Source organism: Rhinoraja longicauda, chromosome 9 (assembly GCF_053455715.1).
Source record: "Rhinoraja longicauda isolate Sanriku21f chromosome 9, sRhiLon1.1, whole genome shotgun sequence".
NCBI lineage: Eukaryota > Metazoa > Chordata > Chondrichthyes > Rajiformes > Arhynchobatidae > Rhinoraja > Rhinoraja longicauda.
The window spans coordinates 6,324,790-6,340,894 of record NC_135961.1 but is presented as its reverse complement, the minus strand read 5'-3'; the positions used below and the strand labels follow the sequence as shown (position 1 = coordinate 6,340,894).

General features: G+C 42.5%; 3 protein-coding genes across 4 annotated transcripts in view; 1 reads left to right on the top strand and 2 right to left on the bottom strand.

The window, feature by feature from the left end:
• The window catches only part of LOC144596453 (uncharacterized), a 133,660-nt gene extending 130,871 nt beyond the window's left edge, over positions 1-2,789 (bottom strand). For both annotated transcript variants that reach the window (XM_078404719.1, XM_078404722.1), the window contains exon 1: positions 2,428-2,789. The gene's annotated coding sequence lies outside the window, so the exon portion shown is untranslated. The remainder of the gene's footprint in view (positions 1-2,427) is intronic.
• LOC144596454 (uncharacterized) lies at positions 1,347-3,652 on the top strand. The gene has a single exon (XM_078404723.1). The coding sequence runs from the start codon at positions 1,380-1,382 to the stop codon at positions 2,649-2,651; it is 1,272 nt and encodes a 423-aa protein (XP_078260849.1). The 5' UTR covers positions 1,347-1,379; the 3' UTR covers positions 2,652-3,652.
• Positions 3,653-5,783: 2,131 nt separating this feature from the next.
• Positions 5,784-16,105, bottom strand: part of sft2d1 (SFT2 domain containing 1) — a 49,052-nt gene continuing 38,730 nt past the window's right edge. Inside the window, exons 7-8 of the mRNA XM_078404718.1 lie at positions 11,461-11,490; positions 5,784-7,924 (exon numbers count right to left, since the gene is read on the bottom strand). Coding sequence (XP_078260844.1) covers positions 7,885-7,924; positions 11,461-11,490 — 70 coding nt within the window. The 3' untranslated portion in view covers positions 5,784-7,884. The remainder of the gene's footprint in view (positions 7,925-11,460; positions 11,491-16,105) is intronic.

Here is a 16,105-nt window from a genome sequence, read left to right as displayed (position 1 = left end):
GACAGTGAAGGGCAGTCATGGCAGGCCTCCTGGCAGCCCTATGAGACCGGAGATCGGCTGCGTGCAGTCTGTTCCGAATTGTCTGGGCAGAGAGCCGTCGGCCATATCGTCCTGCAAACCTTGACTGCAAATCTGTAGAAGACAGCCTACGGTTCCTAAGTGCTGACAGGGTGAGGAAACGGTCTTCTTCGGGTGTCGTCTTCTTGGGACGCCCACTTCGCGGCCTGTCTCTGACATCCCCCGTTATATGGAACTTGGCCTTCACTTTGGAGATGGTACTAGGGCTCACTCCAAATAATGTCGCAACTTGGTTTTGCGGAACACCAGCTTGAAGTTGCCCTATCGCATGGGCCCTATCCAGATCAGTCAAACGTGGCATGCCGATTCTTGGAGCAGACACCTACTGACCACTGTAGCAGGGCCCATGCTCACAGATGCTGCCAATCAGGTGCCAATCAGAAGCTCTAAACAAGAGTCAATAGCAACAGCAGAATAAGCTGTTTGGCATTGGCAGAGATTAGGCAAATTTTTCATGGGCGCAACCCATATACTCAGCTCTGCTGCTCATCCCACAAATGCATGTTCCTTACAAATGTGGCACCATTTAAAAGGGAAATAAACAGGTTTTCCAACGGTATAAGATTTATTGCCAAGAAGCATTGTTACAACAAAGAAATAATCTACCAAACACATATTTCCTTACTTTTTGTGCTATGTTTATATATATGTGTGTGTGTGTGTGTGTGTGTGTGTGTTATATATATATACATATAAATAATTTATATAATTCAGCAGTTGCAGTTCAAAGTAAAACAACTACAAGGAAGAAATAAATAATGGGGAAAGTAAGGGTGGAAGCAGTCTTGTGTTTGAAATTGCATCTGAACTCTGTAACGTTTTAAATTACAAGGAGAGGTGGGGAATCCCCGAGAAGGGAACAAAGTGAACGCCTGTAACAGGAGGACAAGTGATACAAGTGGTAACTAATACCACGTCGACTGTTTGTAACTTAGTGCAGCAAACGCTGTATAATTAATTTCTGCTATTTAATCTAGTATCTGGGGATCTAATTTCCTAGATTGGATGGAAACTATTTTCAGGTCTAACAATTGCGCCGTTGTGCCCGTCTCACTGGGATGAAACACATTAGGTAACAAAGTTGTGCGGTGGGGTTTGAGCCGGGGCCGAACCAGGATCTTGGCCACTTAGCCGTGTCTACGCCCCCGGACTCGGGCCGCCGTCCAGTAGTATCTGTATCTTTATCTTTGGTCCAGTGGCCAAGTGTCAGTGACAGTGTGGGCGCTGATCCGCCCACCCCTATAAAGTGGCCGGTGGCGGGCGGGTGGGCTGGAGATTCTGGCTGCACCTTGTGTTGCAGAATGAAGACGGAGATCCCACCCAGGAGAGGCGCGGTGCCTCTGCCCCCGATCCACAGCCCGGGCACACAGCCGGAGCCCAGCAGGCGGGCACCGAGGAAGAGATTGCAGCAGCAGCAGCCACAACAACAACAGCAGCAGCAGCAGCCACAACAACAACAGCAGCCACAGCAGCAGCAGCAACAACAACAGCAACAACAGCAGCCACAACAACAGCAGCAGCAGCAGCAACAACAACAACAGCAGCAGCCACAACAACAGCAGCAGCCACAACAACAGCAGCAGCAGCAGCAACAGAAACAACAGCAGCAGCAACAGAAACAACAGCAGCAGCAACAGAAACAACAGCAGCAGCAGCAACAGAAACAACAGCAGCAACAGAAACAGCAACAGCAGAAACAGCAACAGCAGCAACAGAAGCAGCCACAACAGCAGCAGCAACAGCAGCCACAACAGCAACAACAACAGCAGCAGCAGCAGCAGCAACAGCAACAACAGCAGCAACAGCAACAACAGCAGCAACAGCAACAGCCTCAACAGCAGCAACAGCAGCAGCCACAACAGCAGCAACAGCAGCAGCCACTACAGCAGCAGCAGCAGCAGCCACTACAGCAGCAGCAGCAGCAGCCACTACAGCAGCAGCAGCAGCAGCAGCAGCCACTACAGCAGCAGCAGCAGCAGCCACTACAGCAGCAGCAGCAGCAGCCACTACAGCAGCAGCAGCAGCAGCCACTACAGCAGCAGCAGCAGCAGCCACTACAGCAGCAGCAGCAGCAGCCACAACAGCAGCAACAGAAACAGCCACAACAGCAGCAGCAGAAACAACAGAAACAGCAGCAGCAACAACAGCAGCAACAGCCACAACAGAAGCAGCAGCAGCAGCCACAACAACAGCAGCAAAAGCAGCAGCAGAAACAGAAACAGCAGCAGCAGCAGCCACAACAGATGCAACAGCCGCAGCCACAACAGCAGCAGCAGCAGCCACAACAGATGCAACAGCCGCAGCCACAACAGCAGCAGCTCACCACCCGGCGCAGGGAGAAAGCACCACCTCTTTGCTGTCCGGCCAAGCCGCCCCCGTCCGACGCCGGCAGCTTGCTGAAGGTCTCGCTGCTCAACGAGCAGCACAGGTACGACGACGTGGAGTACGAGGAGGAGGACGGCGGTCCCCCCGACCGCTCGGTGCTACACAAGTGCCTGGAGTGGCTGCAGGGAGTGGAGAACGCCCGTGGGCCAACGACAGGGCGGCCTGGGCTACCCCAGCTGGCCAGCTAACTGCTGCTGAGATCACCTTGTCATGTCCTTCCAACTTCCACTGTAGGAAGCAACTGCAGATGCTGCTTTAAGCAGAAGATAGACACAAGATGCTGGAGTAACTCAGCGGGACAGGCAACACCTCTGGAGAGAATGAATGGGCGATGTTTCTGGTCTGAAGAGGGTCTCGACCTCTGAAACGCCCCCCATTCCTTCTCTCCAGAGATGTTGCTTGTCCCGCTGAGTTACTCCAGCATCTTGTGTCCAACTACCACTGTTCTGCAAACTAAATACCTGGGATAACATCACGAGAGAAATTGTTGGCTGATGGTTTTTTTGAATAAGCTCTAAGAACAGCCAGATAACCAGTGGTTGGAGGAGGGGGGCCTCGAACCAGAAACCTCGCCCCTTCCTTCTCTCCAGAAATGGTGCCTGAGTCGCTCCAGCATTTTGTGTCTAATTTCGGTGGAAACGTTTGATGTAATGTTTTCTGTGACAACGAAACAAACGCGCAAGTACTGTCTGATCGATCCCTGATTCATTAATCTGAAGCTATTGTGCATGTTAACATGTCCGGGATTGGAACCGTAGCTGGATTTGGTGAATCGGACACAAGATGTTTAAATGAAATACACCGTGTTTCTGATACCAAACCCATTTCGAAATGAGCCAGTTCTAGCACTCTTTTCACCAACTGGAAGAGGCGTGCACTGGAGAGAAAAATCGAAAAGTGGACAATGATGAAACTTTTATTTTTGTAGCTACTAGTTGCTGGCAACATGTATAACCGTGCCCAAATTGTACAGTAATTTTTCATTTACATGGAACGTTTTAATTAGCCAGTGTGCCATTTATTGTATACGTTTTTAATAAAAGTGATTCCTGTGTTCCTGCTATTTCGTAAATTGCTTGGCGAAACCACATAGAAAGAAATTTAAATACTGTTCATTGAGATCAAATCCCACATTTCGTTTCTTCTAAAACTGTTGTTGAAAAACCTTCCTTTTAAAACAATTTTCTAAATTATATTGCAGTGTAGTTACTGCTAATAGGATTAGACATTTGAGTATAATTCAAAAAATAAACCTCAAATAGAGTATAAATCTAATTATATTGTTTGCAAATAAATGACTAATTCTCATGGATGATTTTAATCTTCATAGATTAGTAATTTATTGTCTACTATTCATGCGGTATATTTTGATTTTCTGACTGCAAATACATGGTGGAAATAAGTAGAGATGAGGGGGAGAACAGGCTACGTTAGATCTAGTATGTATCATGAAAAATGAATGAAAACTTTTAATCATATAAAGGATCCTCTCGGATAGAATGATTGTAATGTTTCACATTCATTTAAAGAAAGACAAACATAGGTCTGAAAGTAGTCTTAAAAGCATTTACAAAGGCAGTGTTGACTATTGTCAACTGGAGAAAAAAAATTGTAAGGTAATATCAATAAGCAGTGGCTTAAGAAACTTATGTACTTCATAATTTTCCATTCTGAAAACATTCCTCCAAAAACAATCTATTCATAGCTAACTCGGAGAGGGGGAAGGGGGGTATCAAATTGGAAAAAACCCACATACAAACATTGCTGGTGCTAAGATCCTGCATTCTTTGCTAGGAAAGGATAACTGACAAAGGGATAAACTGCACTGAGACGAAGAGAGCAGTTAAGGTAAATGCTAGCCCTTCAAAAATTGTGAATTAATAAGGTGAAATGTGGAAATATTTCATTTGTTTTCATGAAGGCATTAAAAGCAAACCGATAATAATAGAGCATCTTTGGGCAAAAGGGAGGAATTTAAAACAATCGCCAACACTAGATGAAATTACCAAATACTGCCAAAATCCAGACTTACTATAAAAGCAGAAAATGTTGGAAACATCTAGCAGAACAAGCAAAAAGCATGTCTGATCTGCTTCCAGCAAATGGTGTTTTTATTTCAGAGTAAAAGAATCTGCAATTGATGGTTTTCATCTCTTGGATTGGATGACTTGCATTCTTCAGTCATAAGAAGTGACTGAAGAGATAGGATCACAACGAATGCCTCAGCAGTCTGGAAAACTACAAATGTATAGCCATTCCTCAAGAAAAGGGAAGGAAACAGAACACAGCAAAGTATTGGTCATTGTGGAAAGTAGTGGAATCTATTAAGTAGCAAGACATTTAGAAAGTGTAATACAAACTAGTGGCATCAACATGGTTTTATTAAAAGGAAAGTGACAAATATTGGAATTCTCAGCCTATAATGAACAAGGTGAGTAAAGAACAAGAAGTGGACATGGTGTACTTGAAATGCCAGGTGACTTTCAATAAGATGTTAAATGCAAGGCCACTGCACAGGAAAGAGGTGATAGCTTTAGGTCTCAAATATTCACCCAAATTAAGGTTTGGCTGATGGAAAACAAGTCATTTTGACACCAGCAAGCCAAAACTAGTAGAATACTTCAGAAATAAGTACTGGGGTCATAACTTTACAATTAAATATTTACAGGGATGAATGGGCTAACTATATTTCAGCCAAATGTGATTAAATGAAGCTGCTTGAAAAACAAATTATGAAGGGAACACAAAGAGTGTACAAATGGATACAGGTAGATTTCGTTGAAAATCTTATCGAAACGTATAAGATTATTAAGGGGTTGGACACGTTAGAGGCAGGAAACATGTTCCCAATGTTGGGGGAGTCCAGAACAAGGGGCCACAGTTTAAGAACAAGGGGTAGGCCATTTAGAACTGAGATGAGGAAAAACCTTTTCAGTCAGAGTTGTGAATCTGTGGAATTCTCTGCCTCAAAAGGCAGTAGAGGCCAATTCTCTGAATGCATTCAAGAGAGAGCTAGATAGAGCTCTTAAGGATAGCGGAGTCAGGTGGTATGGGGAGAAGGCAGGAACGGGGTACTGATTGAGAATGATCAGCCATGATCACATTGAATGGCAGTGCTGGCTCGAAGGGCCGAATGGCCTCCTCCTGCACCTATTGTCTATAAAAATGCAAGGTTTGCCTGGCGGTAAATCAGAATATTTGTTTAAATGGCAAGAGACCACAAGGTTGTGGTACAAAACACATTCACTATCCTCCTACATGAAACAAGGCTAGCAGGCAGACACAGCAAATAATTACAAACGCAAATAGAATGTTATTTTTATTGCAAAGGAATTGAGCGTATACAGATACGATCACTATAACAACACAGAATGTTGGCAAGTTCTTACTCAGACCACTGAGTAGTTCCCATCTCTATTTTTAAAGAGAGATATACTTACAGTGGAGGCAGTTCGGGGAAGTTTCACTAGCTTAGTTCCTGAAAGGAAAGGTTGGTCTTATACTCAGTGTTCAGAAGAAAGTAGAACCAATTCTGAAGAGGTTTGACAAGATAGAAACTGACTATCTTCTGAAATGGGCAACTGGAAATAGGAAACAGTTTTAGACTAAAGAGTGGCCTAAGTGAGGATCGTGACAGTTTCTATTGTGAGGAATTTGACAAAGTTTTGTTCAAAAGGGTAATTAAGGATTATCAGGTATAGGCAGAAGTGGTGGTGTGTACAAGATTATCTTTTCAATGGTGGAGCAGGCCCAAATGGCCATTTGAGCCATTCTTGCTTCAGTTTATTTTGTACTTTAAGTTGAACACATTTCTCACCCCCCACCCCACCCCACCCAACCACAACACCTTGCAGGCAATGTTGATTAGTTGTCATATTAAAGATAAAAGAAAGCTGATTAAACAATCAATGGGACTGGAGTGCAGTTCATTCACAGCGAAACTAAATAATTCTAAATCATATTTTAAGGCTGAGATAGATGGATTCTTGATTAGTACAGGTGCCAGAGGTTATGGGGAGAAGGCTGGAGAATGGGATTAGGAGAGATAGATCAGCCATGATTGAATGGCGGAGTAGACTTGATGGGGCGAATGGCCTATTCCTAATGACATATGATTTAATTGAGTCCTGAAAATAAAAACAGACAATTTACAATAGGGGTTTGAACAATAAGGGATAGAAATGCTTGAAAGGGAACCATACTCAATTGGTACTTCCCTTCTCTGTATTCTTCAAAGTCAGTATCTATAAAAGAATACATTCGAGTTACTTTCATTTTTATTCAAATTTATTTATTTGCAAATGCACCAAATGTGACAGAAACAATTCAAACTTTGAATGCGGAAAAACAATGCCACCAATAGCTCATGCTGCTCCTACAATATTCCTTCTCTCCCGAGTTACACAAGCTTCGTGTGTCTACCTTCGATTTTAACTAGCATCTGCAGTTTTTTCCCCTACACTGCTCCTTCAATATCTACATTTGAACTTGGGGACCTTCTAATCCCCCCTCCCCCGTCCTCTACCCGAAAGCTTAATAGAATGGTTGAAAGCTCTCTCCAGGTGAGGAGCTGGAAGAGATCAAGGAATAAGTATAAATCAAAGGTGTGGTATCACTGCTCCTAATCAAACCATATCATATGCACAGAAGGGGCAAGTATTTTGAAGGTTACTATAAATTGATTCCACTAAGATTTCACTTCTGAAATGACTTAACAATTCTGCTTTTTAACTGTTAGCTTTTTGGATATAAACTAAATATTTCATACTGTAATTCAAAGGTTTTGAATGAATGGCACCCATAGAAAAATGTGTTCTTCATACAGTACTAACACCTTCTTGCATTTGCAACTTCAAATAACTTAGCAACCCCTTCTGGCTGCAAGAAAATAGTTCAATAAAACTCACAACTACGCAATTTTAACTAAGTGGCGGATCTTTAATTGAGTGAAATGCTGCTTCAAATTCTATAAACAGGCTCATTTCTTGTAATGGGAATATTCAGCAGAAAGTGGCACACAGTTTTAGTCATTGCAAAATAAATGTTCATTATAATTATATTAGCTTTACACAAATTTATTAGTAGCTCATTTATCACATCAGCACAGCAATTTAAGGCATAAGTAATGTAAATACATCAGAATGGTATCAAATGTGAAATAATTACTTTTAGAGATGGAAATTCCTTGTAAAAGGATGAAGGCTTGATTCTTTGGTTCAGTATAATCAGTAATGTGCAGTAGACATTTTAAAAACAAAATATTACATCATTTTCGTCGTAAAATACATCAAAATAAACAAATACGCGGTACTTAGTTATCGAAGTAACAAAATATGCAGTCTGTAGTTTTTTTTCTCCGTGGCCACCAAGAACCATTGGAAAGAGTCTTGGGATTTAACAAGTTTTCCCTTCTTCCTGGACTTATCCCATGCAAGAAGTGCAACACTTTATTATAGCATCTCTGAAAGGTAACCATAAAGAGTTTGTAAGTCACAAAATAGCTTACTTATTTTGTGCTTTTCATTACCTCAGGACTAAGTACTTTACAGCTTTGTACTTTTCAAATATAGTCACTGTTATAGGGCAAAATTGCAGTAAGAAATATGATAGACAAACAACATACCTAACTAATTGTGCTAAAAATATGGAAACAGCAGACTATCTTGGTGGCTCAATAGGATTTGTGAGATTGGTGCAAATAATCTGGAGATGTTGGAAGTTCAAAGCAAAAACAGATTTAAAATTGTGAGCTGGTCACTGAATGCAGTATGTACCTTCCACTTCAACCGCAGGAGTTACAACACCTGTCCCCATACCTCCTCCCTTGACTCCGTCCAAGGACCCCGACAGTCCTTTCAGGTGAGGCAGAGGTTCACTTGCACCTCCTCCAACCTCATCTACTGTGTCAGTTGTTCCAGGTGTGGACTCCTATATATCAGCGAGACCAAGCGCAGGCTCGGCGATTGTTTCGCTGAACATCTCCGCTCAGCTCGCCTAGATCTACTTGATCTCCTGGTTGCTAAACACTTTAACTCCCCCTCCCATTCCCAGACTGACTTTAGATGGACACAAAAAGCTGGAGTAACTCAGCGGGACAGGCAGCATCTCTGGAGAGAAGGACTGGGTGACGTTTCGGGTCTTGACCTTTCTGTCCTGGGCCTCCTCCACTGTCTGAGCGAGGCCCAACGCTAATGGGAGGAACAGCACCTTATATTTTACTTGGGCAGCTTACAACCCAGCGGTATGAATATTGATTTCTCTATCTTCAAGTAACCCTTGCTTTCCCCCCTCAGCATCCCTCCCCATCCTAGTTCTCCGGCCAATTTGACTATCTCCTTGATTAAATTTTATCTTTATATGCTTCATCTTCCCCAGCTAACAATGATCTATTCTACCTTTTCCTTGATCCTCATTCCTTTTGCTTTCTCGTTTTCACACCTTGCCCTTCCATATCTGCGTCTCCCTCTCCCCTGACTCTCAGTCTGAAGAAGTGTTTTGACCTGAAATATCCCCCATTCCTTCCATTCAGAGGGGAATTTGCCTTTCTTCCCTTTATAATTACTGTGCTTACATTTACTGAACCTGTCCAAGCAACTTAATAACTATTTTAAAGATACACACAATAAAATATTATTTTATTAGGTTTTAGAGACCTTTTGCTGAAACATCACAACTGCAGCAAAGTCATTGCTTTTAGATCAAATGGCACAAAAAAGAAAATGGGATAAAATAAACAGAATCGGCATGCACATTGTGCATGGAAAAGCAAAGCTTTCTGTGATTTATTGCCACCAATTTTTACAGATGGTCCATGTTCCACCTTTTACTTCACAATTGCTCCTCTGAGTTAAATGTTGCTTTCAACCTCACATATGAAATGCAGACCGTTTGACCATTTTTTGGGGCTCCACATTTAAATGATCCTGGTTAAATCCAAACTAAGCCCCAATGAAGAGGCTCTTCATGATTAAGTGTTGGATGCTCCTTTCACGGTTGAACACGCACATTACCCTGGATTCCACCTTCACTTTAAGGTAGCTTTGTATTGCTCCTAGCAAGCCTTTCTTGTCTCCTCCCTGAATCAAGGTTTGAAGATATTGCCAAGTCATTTAATTACAGATGGCAGTAACTTATAATTGTATTGTTGTGGAAGGCGATGAATGCCTCACTGCACCCTGCTTTGAGCTGTTCCATACCTTTCCCATTTAGCACCACCATACTATACAACACAATTTGTGTGAAGGCAGAGTTTCACCTCCAACAGAGCTATTCACTGGTTTTCAAGATATTGAAATCCAAAGACACAATACATTCTTTGATCTTGCATCCTAGTCCTTCTTTTAAATGATGTTCAATCCCTAGGTTCCTAAGTTCTAGGAGCAGAATAAGGCCATTCGGCCCATCGGGTCTACTCCGCCATTAAATCATGGCTGATCCACCTTTCCCTCTCTCCCCCATTCTCCTGCCTTCTCCCCAGAACCCCTGGCACCCGCACTAATCAAGTCTACATTGCCTTCAAAATATCCACTGTACTGATTCAGCACCTGAGATTTAATTGCCCATGTTACCAGCAAGTCAACATGTTAAGGTATCTATTTTCAAGCTGTTATAATTATGTGAACACTCCCAGTTGCAGAAGAGGATACATCCAGAGATAATGATAATTCACGACAGCAAAGAGGTCACCAGTCCCATTGTGTCGACACCAGCTCCCAGCAGAGCAATCCCTTCAGATTCATTCCCACACAGGCCTGCAACTTATTCCCCACCACATGCATGTGGGGAAACCCATGTGAGTGAGGTAAAAAAAAAAAGAGGAAAAGAGCCGAGCCCTTGTGTGAGGAATACAGCGGGGGTTAAAAAATTGGAAAATTTACACACAAAATTATTAGTTTCATGCCTCTTTTAGTGCATTTCAAAGTAAAAACAGACATTACAAAATAATGTGAATATGTCACTGTATGCCAATAACATTTAAGTAAATTCGCACATTAATTGATAATCAGATCAAAAAGGTGGTAATTGGCTTTTCTGCTGTGTTTTATATTTTAACCCCGTCTTAATTAATTTAGTTATATAATCTTGCACTTAAATTTAATATTTACTCATTACAGTTCCACCACTGATTTTCTGGCACTCTTGGTTCCAGAGCTTTGCTGGTTTATCCAGCAGGCCAAGGAAGTCGCTGGGCGATGGGGATAGATGTGCCGGCTCCAGCTGGGCTGGAGTTCCAGAGCCCCGGCCGCAGGTTGCAAATTCAACCCACCGATCGGCCGTGGAAGTCCCGATGAGGTCCAGATTGGCTTCCTTGCCCAGCCTAGGTGCCACATTTTCGGGGAGACTTCCAGGGCACGCGGGGGATTTCTCGCGGAACCCCTAGAGACCTCTAGCGGAAGCCTAGTGTTCATTACAAGTCTATACATCGTTTCTTTTTTTTTTTTTTCGATCTGATTTTTCCGTTGGTAAACGCGATATTGGGAAAGTGAAAAACGCGGAAATCATGCAAAAAGCGCGGAAAATTGATTAAAAAAACGCGGAAATCCGCAGAAACGTGGAAAATTCACATGCCTGATGCAGTCACAGGGAGAACATGCAAATCCCAGTAGAAGTCAGGATGAAACCTTGGGTTAGTAAAGCTTTGAGGGAGAAGCTTCACCACCATGCAAACTAATCTGTGTCTTCGGGTGAAAGAGGAATGAGCTAACTCAAATCTTCTACTCATATTGCTCTCATTTATTGAGTAAAACTTGCATAACAAAAATGTGTACCCCAACTTTACGCCCCTAAGTTTTGGAGAAACAAGACTTGAAGGATTATTTCTTTAAAGGCTGTCTATTTACCCAAGCTAAAGTTGAGAACTACAGTCCATGCATTTAACATTAAGATGAGGAAAAGCTCCTTCAATTAGGTCAGAAATCAAAGGAATCTCCACTTCAGAAGACTATGAATGCTCAGTCACTGCAGGCTCAGACAAAAACAGTTTTTCCAAGGACTCACCTTGCAAAAGGAATATATGACAGGCTGTACCTGAAAAGCAAATTGGGACAAATCTTTAGAAATCTGAATAAGCTTTTACTGTAATCTAGCTTTTACTGTAATCTATCTATCATTATGAAGGGGTTGAACACACATTTCATAATTTTACAAATATTTTATACTTAAATTAATTCAGTTAAGCTGAATAAACATCACACTCCAGTACAAACCAATTGCTCAGGGTGGTTCAATGTAGAAAGCAAAAAAAAAAGCATTACTATTAGGAAACATTTATACTCGTTCAATAAAAATACACACACTTCTTACGTCATTCTTTGATATTTAATAACTTAAGATCAACACGTAATAAATATGCACAGATGGAATTCAATTGAAGGACACCCTTATTATCTGGCAAATGTCCACCCTCTGTACTCTAGAAAGGAAAAATGCTGCATGATTTCTCGTGTTGAAAAACAATAGTGAATTTTACATGTAAAAAACAGTGCACCAGATTAAAGACTGGAAGGGATAAACAAATCCTGATCAAAAAATAGCAAAAAGCAAATTAGGTAAATGATCAGATGATCTGTTTTGGAACTATTAATTTGGACTGGAATGTTGGATAGGATAGCAGGAGACATTTCTTACTCCACTTTGAATAATCACATAGATCTACTATATCCATCACAAATGTTCAAAACCTCAGCTAAATGTCTCCTTTACAAAATTCTACACAAAGCAGCACTCCCTCAGCGTTGTATAGGAGCATAAGCTTTGACACTGTTGCAATGTCTCGTCTAAGGAATAAACTTTTTGACACCTTTCATAATTTCAGGATGTCAGAGTCATAAAGTCATAGAGAGATGCAGTACTGAAGCAAGCCTTTGGCCATCAAGCTGTGCTGTAGAATGCAAAGTGCTGCAATAACTCGGTGGGTAAGGCAGCATCTCTGGCTGACTGTCCTAAAACATTATAGAGTTAATAAAGAACTAAATTTAATTACTACTGTCAGATGCAAACACAGAAGGCAAAATGCACACTGCATGATCCCGCAAACATCAAAATCAAACAAATGAAGAAAACAAATAAAAAACAAAACAAAGTCTGAAACAAAAACACAAAATATCCAGCAGGTCAGGCAGAATCTCTGGAAAAACAGGTAACATTTCAGGTTGACAACCTTTCATCAAAGCTGGGAAACATTAGAAAACAGTGATGTGTGGGAAGGAACTACAGATGCTGGATTAAACTGAAGATAGTCACAAAAAGCTGGAGTAACTCAGCAGGGCAGGCAGCATCTCTGGAAAGAAGGAATGGGTGACGTTTCGGGTCGAGTCAGGGGAAAGGGAAACGAGAGATATGGACGACAATGTAGCGAGATAAAGAACAATGAATAAAAGATATGCAAAAAAGTAATGATGATAAAGGAGACAGACCATTGTCAGCTGTTTGTTGGGTGAAAACGAGAAGCTGGTGCGACTTGGGTGGGTGAGGGGTGGAGAGAGAGGGAATGCCAGGGTTACTTGCGGTTAGAGAAATCAATATTCATACCACAGGGCTGTAAGCTGCCAAAGCAAAATATGAATTAAGTAAATACTTGTAATATTAACTCAACATTTCCCTCTCCACTGGTGCTCTCTAACCTGCTGTTAGGTTTGCTAGATTTCCAGCTTCTAGGCCAATTCACTGGATGTTTTCAAGAGAGAGATTTAGCTGTTAGGGCTCAGGGGATCAAGGGATATGGGGAAAAAGCTGGTATGGGGGTACTGATTTTGGATGATCAGCCATGATCATATTGAATGGCGGTGCTGGCTCGAAGGGCCGAATGGCCTTACCCCTGCTCCTATTTTCTATGTTTCTCCTTTACCTAGATTTCCAGCAGCTGCTTCATTTTGTACCTCATAGTTCCTATTCTGATTTTTATCGAAGACACAAAATGCGTCCCTCTGTACACATGACAATAATAAACTAAACTGAACTATGATCATAACTGATCTTATCTTGGTCTCATCTCCACTTTCCTGCCGGTTTCCCTAAATTCAGTCTACCTCAGCTTTAAATATGCTCCAGATGCAGCTCTCTGGATAGAGAATTCCAAGGACACACAAGCATGGGTGAAGAAATTCTCATCTACTCCATCTTAAAATAGGTAACGTGTAAGAAGGAACTGCGGATGCTGATTTAAACCGAAGACAAGACACAAAAAGCTGGAGTAGCGCAGCGGGACAGGCAGCATCTCTGGAGAGAAGGAATGGGTGACGTTTCGGGTCGAGACCAGAGGCAATACCTGATCCAAAACTACACACACACGCTCCAACTACCCCTTTGAGGAAAATTGTTGTCTCTTTGGTCCTGCCTCTCCCTTCTCTACCTTGTCATGTTTACTCTGAATGTTGTGCTTCAAAGAGATCACCTCATATTTTTCAAACTTCAAATGAGCATAGGTCCAACCTACTCAACGTTTCTTCGTCTTTACTGAGGTGGAGATGGTATTTATGATTGTAGTTGAGTAAATGCTGCCAGAGGGGGAGTACTAGATATACTGGGTCTATTTGATGAATCATCTGGCCCAGAAGGAATGAATTTTAGAAGTGTAGCAAAAAGGAACTGCATATTCTGGTTAATGCACAAAAGGACACAAAGTGCTGGAATAACTCAGCGGGTCTGGCAGCATCTCTGGAGAACATGGATGGGTTTTGTTTCAGACAGAGACCCCTCTTCAGACTGATTGTGGATTGGAGAGAAGAAAGCTGCAAGAAGGGAGAGGCAGGACCAAAGATGATAGAGCTGAGCAAGATTGACCACCGTCAAAATCACCAACACTGAAATGTAGTACGCAAAGGAGGCATTTTAGTAGGCAAAACCCACCGTCTGTTATGCCTCTCGCAGTGTAATCAGTGTTTTGGGGGAACAGTATGTGCGATGATACCATTAAAATGCAGAATACATCTCATCTACCAATTCACAGATTTTTGTTATTTTTCTTTAAAAATGTTTCTGCGAGTTTCTGCCTACTAAAATGGCGCCATGAGATACTACGGTTTTAAGGGTCGAGTGGTCTACCTTGCTCTGTTCTATTATCTTTGGGGAGGACAAGGCATGGCAGGTAATAGGTGGACACAGGCCAGGGGGGGTTGGTTTGATAGGCAGGTGGAACAAAGGCCAGAGATAAAAACATGATGGTGTGAGGCAGGATTGAAGAACAGTCTGGGCACGGGGGAGGGGGGGTTAGTATTAGGTTACCTAACATTGCAAAATTCAATGTTTGTACTTTTGGGTTGGAAGCTACCCAAGCACAATACGAGGTGATGTTTCTCCATTTGAGTGTGGCCTTACTCTGGCAATCAAGGAGCCCCAAGACTGACAGGCCAGTATGGGAATGTAATGGGGAGTTAAAATGGTTAGCAACCGTGAGATCCAGTATAGGCCTCTGCAGATCGAGCGCAAGTGTTCAGAGAGCACAAGTGGAAACAAAAAAAATTGTGGTGAAGGATAGGAGACACAAGAGATTGCAGATGCAGGAATCTGGAGCAACAATCTGCTGGAGGTATTCAGCAGGTCAAGCAGCATCTGTGGGTGGAAAGGAATGATTTACATTTTGGGTCAAAACCTTGCATTAATACAGAGGGGAGATGGCCAATAGAAAGAGAGGGAGTAATGAAATAGAAGTGAGAGGTTTGGTGAACTAACCAGGAATGTAAGATTAGACAAAGTGCTGGAGTAACTCAGTGGGACAGGCAGCATCCCTGGAGAGAAGGAATGGGTGACGTTTCGATTTGAGTCTGAAGAAGGGTCTTGACCCGAAATGTACCCATTCCTTCTGTCTGGAGATGCTGCCTGTCCCGCTGAGTTACTCCAGCACTTTGTGTCCATCTTTGGTGTAAAAAACAGCATCTTCTTTTTCTTCCAACACAAGGAGTGTAAGGTGACAGGTATATGGAGGTAAGGAGGGATGGAGTTTGAAAGCTGAGGCAGGTGAATGATGGAGGTAAGCAGAAGATTAAAAAAAGAGGCAGATGGGGGTGGGGGGGGGGGGGGGGGGGGGGGTGGGGGGAGGGGAGGCCAAAGTGGAGACAGCTGCTGGGAGGCAGTGAGCAGGAACACAAAGGCGGCCAGTGCTGGAATCTTATAAACAAGAAAGGTGATAATGGGTAGGAACTGCAGATAATAATGGGAACCATTAGAGGAGAGGTGCAAGGCAGATGGATCCAGAACCAGGTGGTGGTGAAGCCTGTGGGGGAATCCCTGGGTGAAATTTGTATGTCGTAGGTGGATTGAACCAGGAGGGAGAGAGACTAAAAAAGAAAGAGGAATCAGGAGAGCAATGGGAGAGAGAGAGAATGGTGGCAAAAACATCTGAGGAGAAGGGTACCTAAAATTGGAGAATTCAGTTTATAATATTGGATTGTAGACTATCCCAGCATAATATGAGTGTTATTCCTTTGGTTTGAAAGTTAGTAGGAAAAGTTTTTTTTTGAACATGCAAACTGTGAGCAGGAAAGTAAGACACTTCATGGAAATATCGAGGTTCTAGGGGGTAGATGGAAGATAAAGTTTAATGCTGGGGATACGCAAAGTGGGAGAAGTTGGTAGTGATAGAATAGGCGATATAAAGACGAATACGGGGTATATGTGCTAGGGCAAATCACAAACAAGAGTTGGG

What these genes read in the sequence shown, in the direction of transcription:
- LOC144596454 (XM_078404723.1), top strand. Translation starts at nt 1,380, where the DNA reads ATGAAGACGGAGATCCCACCCAGGAGAGGCGCGGTGCCTCTGCCCCCG.